Below are 11,968 nucleotides of genomic sequence, written 5' to 3' on the forward strand. Positions count from 1 at the left end.
TCTGATGAATTCTGCTTTCCAAACCCCATCTGGAAGTAAAGAAGCTATCATCCCCAAAGTTCCTCTGTGTGCACTTTTCCTTAATTGCTGTCCTCATAACTAAGTGACTACCGGAACCATAGCTAACTTGTCTCAGGACATATCAAAATATCACAACCACGTGCATATCAACCACTGCATGTGGTTGTGATTGAGGCTAAACACTTGCATCAACTGCACATTGACTGAATGAACTTAACCCTGCCAAGGAATATTTTTAGAGCTTGCAACTGAGAGACCCAGCCTGGCCTGCATCCACGGACGGATGGCCCGCTGCCCATCACTCACATTCCAGTCGCTAGTAACCCTTTTCCACATCTGAGAAAATGAGGGTTCAGGGCAAATGATGAATTCTTGAGGACCCTGTGATAACTTGACTATTAAATAAGGATAGATGATATCCCCCCCCCTCCCCAGCAAAACATAAAACTCCTCTTTTTCCCCCCCCCCAAATGACATTGAAAACCTGAGAGAGGTTTCAGGGGAAAAGTAAAAATTGATTTGTAACACATTGATAGTTTTCATTTTCTTTCATTCTTTAAAAAAAACCAAAAAACTATACAACTTGTATCTGAGGCAGAGGAAGCTATCAAAAATGTAATGTTGGAGTAGGGGTCAATACGTTTATTTGTCCTTATTCCAACTTCCTTTATTTAGGTTTTATTGGTCCTGTGGATCAGGGCTGACTTTCATGATTGCATACATTTATGTACCCATAAATAAACAGGGCTAGAACAGGACTTCTAGATCATTTTTACTGACTTTTCCTTTTGTAGATGATGAGGTTTAAATTATAAATTTACTGTCTGGGGTTAATTATACAGCTAATTAGTGGTAAGGCTAGCATAGAGCCCTGTTCTTTGTTGTTCCTAGTATACTGCCACATTTACCATGCTAGTGGGAAGCAGCAGGCAGCCTGGTGCCCCTGCTGGGTTTGATCATCTCAGTAGTCCTTCACTTGGGCAGTCATTGAATTGCCCCTGTCCCTTGCATTGTTCTCCCTTCTCCTTTAGCCTGTGACTCATGAGTTGGCACAGTAGCATGTCCTCTCTAGGCCCGTTGACATCATTCTCTCAGGGAGCTCTGCTTGAGCATCTCCTTTAGAACAGAGATTCCTGCTTGGCTGTACACCCTGGGATGCTTCTGTGCTAAGTCTCCCCAATTATTGTTTAGTCAACTGGAGTCCTTACCCGAAAGGTCATAGGTTGGAAACTAGCCAAGTTCTCAGAGAAGAAGGAGAAGAAAATATTTCCTCTGTGAAAATATTCAGACTAAACTATGGAGCTCACTGTTTCCAGGTTCCAGTGAGGTCTGAACATCGCCTCACCAGGAGGCATGTTTAGCCATTCGAAACCGTAAGTCAGTACAGTTAGTACCCTTGGGCAGCCCTTCGAGTCTGTCTCCCATCTGTCAAGTGAGGACGCTAACAGTGACTTGACACCTAAGAGTGCCTTGTAGGTTACCTGTGCCTGACAATTTCTGACTATTTTAATAAAAGTCGCTTTCTTATTTGCTGTTTCTGAGAGGATCCATGGCTCCGAGCGCATCATTCCACCATATTCTAGTCCAGCTTTTCTCTCTCCACCTCTCTCTCTACTCACTCACTCCACCTTCCCCCTGACTTGTCCTTTACTGATGCCTTTCTGGCCTGGAGGAGAAGAGTCCCTGTTGTCAGGGCCAGCCTCTTCTCACCCATAACAGGTCTTCTATCCCCTTGAATGCTCACACTTAGCAAAAAAGGGGGTTCATTTTGTACTTAAACATAAGAGAGAGCAAGATGGAGCAAATGCTAGCATTTTTTCCCTCAAAAACTAATATTCATTTACTCGCCCTGTATTTGTGAACCATACCTACTGTGTGCAGTTTGTGCTAGGCCCTGTGAGGAACACAAAGAAAGAAAGGTAATGCAGGTCCCCATGGGAATTGGTGACCCAGTAGGAAAGACAAGAAATAAAGGTAATGAAAAATGCAATAAGTACACACGAGATAGAAACAGTGCTGTGTGGGGAGGGAGAAATTTTTCCCCCATCTGGGGTAATCTCAGTGTAGGTAATACTTGAACTAGATTTTGAAGGAAAAAGCCTGCAAAAGAAAAGAAAGGAGTAAGGTGGGAAGACCGTTCTAAGGAGAGAGAATGGACATTTAATTATTTCACTGAATCAATAAATATTTATTGATCACCTACTGCATTCCAGGCAGTGTGTTTATGAATAAATGCTCAGAAGCAGCAAAGTGTAGGACCAGTTTAGAAAATGATCATTTGGCCAAAGTAAAGAGCACAGAAAGGGAGGGCTAAGATGTAAGGCTGGGATGGTAGGCCAGAGGTGGGCCCAGGAAGTCTTGGAATCGGGATTAGAGAGTGTGGAGCATCCCTGAATAACAGCTTAAGTCTCTATCTGTGTAGTTTTTCTTGGTAGGTGGGCAAATGTCTAAATTTAGTGTAATAGCGCAAAGAGAGAAGAGGGCTTAGAGATGCTACATCAAGCATGTCATGGTCACCTGTGTAGATCAGAACACTTGTTACTTAAATTGCTTTCCATTTCGATGATTTTTTTTTTTTTTTTTTTTTTTTTTTTTTTGCGGTACACGGGCCCCTCACTGCTGTGGCCTCTCCCGTTGCGGAGCACAGGCTCCGGACGTGCAGGCTCAGCGGCCGTGGCTCACGGGCCCAGCCGCTCCGCGGCATGTGGGATCTTCCCAGACCAGGGCACGAACCCGTGTCCCCTGCATCCGCAGGTGGACTCTCAACCACTGTGCCACCAGGGAAGCCCTCGATGATGTTTTGAAAAAGAATTGAACTGCATCCTTTTCCTCAGGAGCCTCTTGTGCTAAACTTTTCACTGGGCTTGAAGAGAAGGCTGCTCATCCCTCCCACTTTTCTCATGAACTTTGCCCCATGAAGAGGAACGTCTAGCCACACTTAACATGAAACAGGAAGTTGTGTTTTCATTGCTTCACTTCTGAGTTGTTGACTTTCAGTGTAAGAAAAATAACAAACAATTTCACAAATGTTTGAAATTGATATTTTAGGGATGAGGAAGGACTAACATAATCGGGATGGTCAGTGCTTATGCTGTACAAAAGTCTCTTTGAGGATGAGTCTAAGACCTTCTAGTTGAGGTATTCAGTTGCCAAACGAAGGAGGAAGCACCACAGTTATTGGTGCTTTGGTATACGTTGTATCATTTTATCATTCTCATTTCTGCAGTTGAGAAAAGAGGTTTCAAGGATGAAGTCATTTGCTCTGGGCCGTGTGAAGTGTTGAGGCTCGGGTTCCTACCTGTTCTGCTATAGCTCCCACAGCTCTGTGCTGCAAGTCCCTCGAGGACTGAAGACTGGCTGTCTGGGATAGGGGTTTTGTTTTGCTCTGAATCTTAGGATTGCATGAGACCCATCTAATTTCCCTGTTTAGATAAGGAAGCTGAGCTTCACCCACGGTCACCAGCGAACTAGAGCTGTGTGGGAACCCACATTCAAGACTCTTGCCTCCTGATCCAGCGTTTTGTTCCATTACTCCAAGCTTCAGGAATGAAAGTCTACCTCAGCTTAATACATTCCAGCGCGCATATAAATGCCAACTTTCAGTATTTCGATTTTCATTCCTGAAGTGAAGATATAGGAGGCTGGGTAGTAGATTAAAATCTAGGCTTGTTGGATAGTTGGGCCAGCAAGCATCTCACCATTAATATTTTGTAATTCTGTTAAATTCTGAGTTTCCGGGAAGTACATATAGATTTCATATTATGCAACATGGTTAGTAACATTTTCCATTTTTAAACTTGGGGAGTGAGAAATTTAGCCCAGAATATAGACTAAGACCCCAAAACACCCTAAAGGCTTTGCCTATTGGACCCCTCAGTCTCTCTCTTTTTAAATTTGTTTATTTATTTATTTATTTATTTGGCTGTGCTGAGTCTTAGTTGCAGCAGGCAGGATCTTTGTTGCCACATGCGGGATCTTTAGTTGTGGCATGCAAACTCTTAGTTGCAGCATGTGGGATCTAGGTCCCTGACCAGGGATCAAACCCGGGCCCCCTGCATTGGGAGCATGGAGTTTTTGCCACTGGACCACCAGGGAAGTCGCCCCCCTCGGTTTTTTCCTAAGCCACCAAACTTTTATTCCCAGAGACACCTGTTTGCAGAGATAGTCATCTACAGCTTGGGCCGTTGCTGAAGGCCAGGTCTAAATGTTTCCCGAAAATTGAGTCTCACAAAGAATTTGAGAATTGCTTCAGACTAAGCCTTTATTTTCTGCTACTTATTTTATGCTAACTATATTCCAGTGTTTCTTAAAAGTTGGTCCCCCCACTTACTCACCCCTTGAGTGCTAATTAAAAGTGCAGAGCCCTGGTAACCTACCCATGACTTACTGAATCAGAATCTCTAAGGGTGGGGCTCAGGAGTCAGCATTTTTTTTTAAGACAAACACCTTGATTTTTTTTTTTAATTAATTAATTAATTAATTTTTGGCTGCGTTGGGTCTTCATTGCTGCGTGCAGGCTTTCTCTAGTTGAGGCGAGCAAGAGCTACTGTTTGTTGTAGTGCTCAGGCTTCTCATTGCGGTAGCTTCTCTGTGTGGAGCACGGGCTCTAGGCGCGCGGGCTTCAGTAGTTGTGGATCGCAGGCTCTAGAGCACAGGCTCAGTACTTGTGGCACACGGGCTTAGTTGCTCCATGGTATGTGGGATCTTCCCAGACCAGAGATCAAACCCATGTCCCCTGCACTGGCAGGCAGATCCTTAACCACTGTGCCACCAGGCAAGTCCCAGGAGTCATCATTTTAATTATTCTTGAGGTAATTCACGTGCAAGCCAAAGTTTGAGAGCCACTGCCTTAAAACTCCCCTGGGTAAGATTATGAAGCTGGAGATGGGAGAACACCTGAGGAGTTGTGGGCAGGGAACAAAGTTGAAGGAGGAATGAATCTGAGTTGGGAACTGGTGAAGACACTTAGCCTAGAAGATTTCTTCATCCCCTCTTGAACTGGGGATTGAACAGAGAACCACTTGTCTCCCAGGAGATCAAAGTAAATCACGGAGGGAAAGGGCCTCAGGAACGGCTTACAAGAAGGCGAATTTGTCCTTGGACAACTTTGCCGAAACAAAGCCATTGTCTTGACAGAGGATAGGGAATGAGGAGCCACTGTTTTCTGGGTTGGGTGCCATCTAAATATAGACACCAGCCTGTCAAGGCAAGAAAATCATCTGGAATTTCATCTGAGTTGCCATGACTACCAGCTGATGTAACTGAGCTTCTCTGTGCTGCCCTGGACCAGTCTGGCAGTCAGGGGAAGCTCATCGTTCTCATTTGCAGTGACAGCTTAATTACCTTGAACATTGTTTTTGCATAACTTATTCAACTTGTAAAGTTGGGCTTTTGCGTTCAGACAGACCTTCGTTTGAATCCTAGTTCTGCCACCTTTCGGCTATGCGCCCATGTCTCTGACCATGGAGTGGAAGGGTATTAAGGGATGGGTCTGTGGTCTTGGAAGGTGTGTCCTACCTATTCCTGCAGCTAACAGAAGAGTTGCGGAGCAAGCCAGCAGCTCCCTGGTTAAGAGAACCCACATTCCTGGGTAACTGATGCCTGCACGTCCAAGAGGGAACTGCAGTGTAGGCAGCTGGCTATTCTTATCAAGCTCCAGTAAGCAATTCCCATTAGTTAAAAATAGAAATGTTGCAGTTGGGGAGAAGTAGAGTTATAGGCTGAAATATTAACTGTCGCAGAGGACTGACTGCTGGGTCTCTTTTCACTTTGGAAAAGTGGTACCTCTCCAGTCTTCTGAGAGTTTTGAACACATTGGCCAATCTTCAAGTCATCCTCTGTCCTCTGAGATTATGAAGGGGGTTATTGTAATTTCCAAGCTACTAATAGAGGAAGCTAAAGGGAAGAGGGGTAGTGGCAGACAGGGTGTGTGTTTATCCTGGGCCTAGAGACAGGACTTGGGTCTCCTGAAACTAGGCTAATGCTGTGTCCTAGACCATGCTTTGCCCCACATTTGAATCTGGAAGCTTCCATTTTCATATGTGGCCCACATAATCCAGTCTGGATTAAATTTTTAAAGTTGGTTAGCAAATCCTGGCTCAGTGACAGGGAGAGTCTGGGGAAGCTCTGCCTTAGTGTTCTTTATGGCCGACAGCTTTAGAATACATTCTAATCAGCCCTCATTGGTTTTGTTTTCGCCTTCTGTGCAGATCTGGAGCCCATACAAGCAGCCAGGATGTACCGGAGATCTGGACGGTCGGATTGAGGATGATTCTCGCTGTCTCTATACCCACGAAGAGTACATCAGCCTTGTGCTGAACAGTGGGAGTGGCCTGTCCCACGACTACGCCAACCAGTCTGTGCAGGAAGACCCCCGGATGATGGCCTTCTTTGACTCCCTGGTGCGTCGCGAGATCGAGGGCTGGAGCTCCGACTCAGACAGCGACCTCAGCGAAAGCACCATCCTCCAGCTGCACGCAGGGGTCAGTGAGCGTTCGGGCTACACCGACTCCGAGTCCTCAGCCTCGCTGCCCCGCTCCCCTCCGCCCACAGTGGATGAGTCTGCTGACAGCGCCTTCCACCTGGGGCCCCTGCGGGTCACTGCCACAAATGTGGTGGCTTCAACTCCGCCACCGCCCACGTGCGAGGATGCCACCGCTCGCCAGCAGCGCCTGTCTGCCCTGCGGCGCTACCAGGACAAACGCCTCCTGGCCCTTTCCAACGAGTCCGATTCAGAAGAGAACGCCTGTGAGGTTGAACTGGACACAGATCTCTTCCCCCGGCCACGGTCTCCCAGCCCTGAAGACGAGTCCAGCAGCTCCGGCAGCCCCAGCAGCTCCGAGGACGAGGAGGAGCTGAATGAACGCCGAGCGTCCACCCGGCAGCGGAATGCCATGCGGCGCCGGCAGAAGATGCCTCGAGAGGAGAGGCCTGGTGCCCCGACCAAGCCCACCGACACCTGCATTGGAGAAGACAACTATGATTACCCCCAGATCAAAGTAGATGACCTCTCTTCTACCCCCACCTCCTCTCCTGAGCGGAACACGTCCACTCTGGAGATTCAGCCAAGCCGAGCATCGCCAACTTCCGACATAGAGTCAGTTGAGCGTAAGATTTATAAAGCTTACAAGTGGCTCCGCTACTCCTATATCTCCTACTCAAATAACAAAGAGGGAGAGAGCTCGCTTGTGTCTGGGGAGGCAGATGAAGGGAGAGCAGGAACCAGCCACAAGGACAACCCAGCCCCTTCTTCCAGTAAGGAAGCCTGTCTAAACACGACCATGGCCCAGAGGAGCCAGGACCTGCCCCCCGCAGGCCACAGCAAGGACGCTTTTAAAGAAGGGACTTCTGCCATAAATCCCGGCAATGGCCCAGGCCATGAGCCCAGCGGTCACCCTTGGGCTGAGGCACCAGAGGACACCTCTCAGGACACGAGTAACACTGGTGGCTCTGTAGAACACTCTTTTGAGACCAAGAAGCTCAATGGAAAGGCCCTAAGCAAGGCCCTGAGCAGCCGGGCTGAGGAGCCACCCTCCCCTCCTGTCCCCAAGGCATCTGGCTCCGCTCTCAGCAGCGGGTCTGGCAACTGTCTGAGGACCCAGTCTGATGACAGTGAGGAGAGGAGCCTCGAAATCATCTGTGCCAACCACAACAATGGGCGCTTACACCCCCGGCCCCCTCATCCCCACAGCAATGGGCAGAGCTTTGGGGAGCTAGAGGCGGTGGCCTGCTCGTCCCCAGGACGTTCGGACACTGATCGTGATAACTTGTCCCTGACGGGGATGCTCCTACACAAAGATTGTTGTGGGTCTGAAATGGCCTGTGAGACCCCCAGTGCTGGAACGAGAGAGGACCCCACTGACCCCCCAGACACAGACAGCAGCAGGGCTGTTCATGGCCATAGTGGCCTCAAAAGGCACCGAATCGAATTGGAAGACACAGATTCGGAGAATTCCTCCTCAGAGAAGAAACTAAAAACATGATAAATACAAAGGGAAAACAAAAAGCTATGAAAAGTAGCTTTATAAAAATGTTTAAATCCTGTTTAGTGAACACAGAGGAAAGGAAAAATAGTATTAAAGGCACATAAAACCAGGGCCTGAAGTTTTGTGTCTGATGCTGCTCCCTTCTATTCAACAATGGGTCTGATGTTTAGCTGGCCATTGGCTGTGCTGTGTTAAGAAAGGGAAAAAAATCCAAGTGACTCCTTTCTAGTAAGACTTGAGCATAGTGTACCTGTGCAGATTCTGTTAAAGTAAATCCTTGTTGAGATGTTTGACTTGTTCTTGTGTGTGTGCGCTGGCACGTGTGAGCTCATTGTCTCAGACTTTTCTTTCTATTCTCCATCAGAAAGGCTCTATGGATCTGTATTTTTTGCCATCTCACCCCATTTACATGCCATAGGTGTTCTGGTCTTAATAATGAGTGCCTGCTAAATCAGGTTGTGTTGCCAGTGAGTAGTGGATTTATGCTGAAAGAATGGAGACGGGAATGGAAATAGGCCTTCAGCCCACTGGCTGTGCTGGAAAGGAAAGCATGGTTCCTTTCTTAAAGAAACCTTCCATGTTTTCTCAGTAGCACTTCTTCATTGAGCATTTAATGTAGACATACTAAAAGTGGAGCGTTTTTAATGCTAATGAGAGGTTAGCACTTAAGATCAGATTTGAGAGAACATAGATAGATCCCTGATTTCACTGGTTGCAAATTGAGCAATGGCACGATACCATGCTGTAGGGAGGCCATAAAATATAACTAGTTGTGGGTAACACTTTAACAAGTTAGGTGCTAGTTCCTACGAGGCACTCAGAAAGCCAGCAGGCTCTTCCTGGCCCCATGTGGTAGCATCTAGGCTTATTGAAAGAGGGGAAAGACGGCTCTCAAGAGATTTGTGCTCAGACTACTAAAGTGAATGTTATAGGTGTGTTAATGAAGAAGTATAGGAAGGAGCAGAGTATGGTACTGCCTTCATTTAATTCAACCCAAAATGGTCAGAATTGGTGGGACTGGCATCTTCCCTCAGGCTTGCTGTCCACAGAGACTGTGGTGTTCTGACTGGATCTTGCAGAGCAGGAGGCATCGCGAAGTAACAGATTCTTATTGAGTAGGTCTGTTAGGAGGCAGAGAGTATGGAGAGAGGAGTCACTGGCTCTGTTTCATTAAGGTAGATAAAGATTGAGAGGGAAAGACCAGGAGCTTTTCAGCATTGCAGTGGTGGTCACACTCACTTGGTTATTAATGAAGGCCTGTACAAGACGGGAAGACCTAGGATGACAGATACCTTGATGGCGTGGATGTCATGAAAAGGCAGGAGAATACTGGGAAGAAATGAGGGAGAGAGAGAACACTACAACTTTCTTGAGCACAAAGGTGCTAGACCTTTAGGAGACCAGCCGCACTGGCTTAGAGAGGACCTAGCATGTGACTGGTGTGGCCTCGCTGATCCAGCATTCTTTTTAGGGAAGGACCTGTCCTACTGGAACTGGGACCAAGGGGAGACAGCCTGTGGAGGATGACGACTTGGGTGAATTTAGTCACGGGGGAAGGGGGGTTATTTATAAAGGAAGGTTGTTGATCTAAGCCAAAAGGAGATATCACCTTGCTAAGCTTTGTGAAAAGAAAGATGTGCCTGGTGTGTGTGATGTGACTTGGGTGTAAAAACATTGTCTTAGGAGAAGGAGACGAAGGAGTGTGAGTAGCAGTGGGGATGCTTACAAGTTAACAACTGTAATCTCACCGGGGAGTGGGAAAGTGATTGTGTAACCATTAGAATTACTTTAATCTGTAATCAAAACGGTTCTATGATTTGTCTTTGACTATTCACGGATAATTGTAAATTCTGGTTTTATAAGCCCAAGTCATTTTACATTTGCTTTTCCAAAATTTATTAAATTGGAATTTTTTAATCCTTTATATACAAAAAAAAAAAAGATATAATCACTCAGTGTGTGTTTCTCTTCCCCTTCCTAGTCAGCATTCCCCTTCCCAATCTTTGTTTTGTATTATTTAATCTAGTCAGTAGCTAGCCACTTCTGACTTCTCTAAGGACAATCCGCATATCTTTCTGGAGAGGAAGAAGTAAAGTTCCGCTGGGAACTAGCCACTTGGTAGTTACTGTTCCCAAATGCAGAACTTGGTCTTTTCATGTTAAGAGCCATTATCTCATTTGGGTACTCAAAAGAGAAGTCCAAGTTCATTCTGGTTCAACTTTGGTATCCAAGAAAGACATTTTTAGCAAGGATGGCTTCCATCCTTGGGAGACATCCCAGGTTCAGCTTGCCAAGAGATAGGCCCCGCAGCATACCCACAGAAGCAGGCTGAGGGATGCTGGTCTCTGTAGCCATTCCACTCTCATTTCCAGGAATCTCCTTTCTGATCATGGTCTTGGAAACCTGGCAGGAATTACCACTTCCAGGGTCCCTTCGCCTAAACTTGCAGAATTGAGACGCCAACTTTGGAGGCACATTTAATCCTCAGATTCTTCCATGATAGGTATTTTTACTAACAGGGCAGATGGCACTGATTAGGTTATGAGCTATTCAAAAGTGCCTCTTACCATTTTTTTTCCTGCATCCTGTACGTAAAATTTTAAGTGGCTGGTCCAGATTTATAAAACCTTCCCTCCACTTTATTTTCCACCTGGTTTTGTAAATGATTCCCATGTCTCTAGGACAACAGGTAAATGAGTTAAATGAGTAGTGGGCTTGGGGCAAAAGAAGGTTGCAACTGTGCTTGATTTACTAAGCCCGGAGTCCCTTGTTTGTCAAGGTGCCTTCCTCTGCTGAAGCCTTACCTCCTCACAAGCCCCACCTCTCTCCCGGCAACGCTAGCTCTTCTCTTGTGTATATGCAAATAAACCTATTATTCACTTCTAATGGCTTCCTCTTCTCTTCCAGGGAAGACTTGGTTGCTTAGACACCCCTCCTCCTTCATTTCTTTCCTGTTTTAATTCTTGCCTAATTGAAAACTTGATTCAGAGCCACACTGAAGACTAGAAGAAAAACTGTGGTGCACTACATCTATGCCAATGATCATTGTCACTTCTAGGTGTTGCGACAAAGGTTACATTGGGACAACAACATTTGGGGTAGGAGGAGGTACCTAATTGGTCTCCTTCACCAGATTTAGACGGACTCAGGATAGTGAAATCCTGGAATTGACTCTTATTAGCTGGAACTGAGGGAATGATGCAGTGAAGTGACATTACAAACAGCCTCCAAAGAATAATGTTTTCTCATGTTTCCAAATATCAAGTTGCTTTTCCTGCCCTGTCCCAGACATGCATTGCAAACTATTTTTCTTAACAGAAAAAAAAAAAAACCCACCTTATATATATATATATATCCTGTCTGTAAAGCTGCCTCCTTCAGTTAACTGAAAAATTCTTGCCAAGCAAGACTCTTGTGAGGAAAATCTATGCTTCCAAAGGAAGACTGTCCTTCCCTTAGGACCTAAGCATGGTAATGTGCCAGCTTTGAAATACTAAGGTGAAGTAAGGCTCGGTGAGTCCAGACTTGCCCACAGCAGCAGGATAAGGGCTTCGGACAAGCTGTGTGGTTTCTCTCAGGTGGGATGTTTCAGTCTAGGTGCTCATTTGTCCTGGAGCACTCATACTAGAGTAAAAATAACATTAAGTGGCTTGGAAGTAAATTTGAAATTCTTCAAAGAACAGTGCTTCCCACATGCAGCAAAAGAAAAATGTATATGAAAAGAAAATCTAAGCCATCTGCACCCTGATTGCAATTCACTGTTAGTACAAAGGTGGTAAGATGCTTCTCAGAATGGAGGCTGACAGGCAAAGATAAACTTCACTGGGGCCAGCACTAATGTGGCCAGGGACAACAGGAGGAGTTTCTCAGTTCTGTTCACTCGACAGAGTTTACTTGAGCTGTGCAGAAGGGTCTTGCAGTGCTTATCTACAAGACAGTCACGTTGTAAGGAAATCGGGTAT

The 11,968-nt window shown here is 46.1% G+C and overlaps 1 protein-coding gene across 2 annotated transcripts in view; it reads left to right on the forward strand.

Annotated features, from left to right (window-relative positions):
• The window catches only part of DCAF5 (DDB1 and CUL4 associated factor 5), a 110,064-nt gene extending 99,198 nt beyond the window's left edge, over nt 1-10,866 (forward strand). For both annotated transcript variants that reach the window (XM_060095940.1, XM_060095941.1), the window contains exon 9: nt 6,231-10,866. In XM_060095940.1, the coding sequence (XP_059951923.1) occupies nt 6,231-8,003 (1,773 nt within the window). In that variant the 3' untranslated portion in view covers nt 8,004-10,866. The remainder of the gene's footprint in view (nt 1-6,230) is intronic.
• The last annotated feature ends 1,102 nt before the right edge of the window (nt 10,867-11,968 follow it).

This window comes from Mesoplodon densirostris, chromosome 4 (assembly GCF_025265405.1).
Source record: "Mesoplodon densirostris isolate mMesDen1 chromosome 4, mMesDen1 primary haplotype, whole genome shotgun sequence".
Classification (NCBI taxonomy): Eukaryota; Metazoa; Chordata; class Mammalia; order Artiodactyla; family Ziphiidae; genus Mesoplodon; species Mesoplodon densirostris.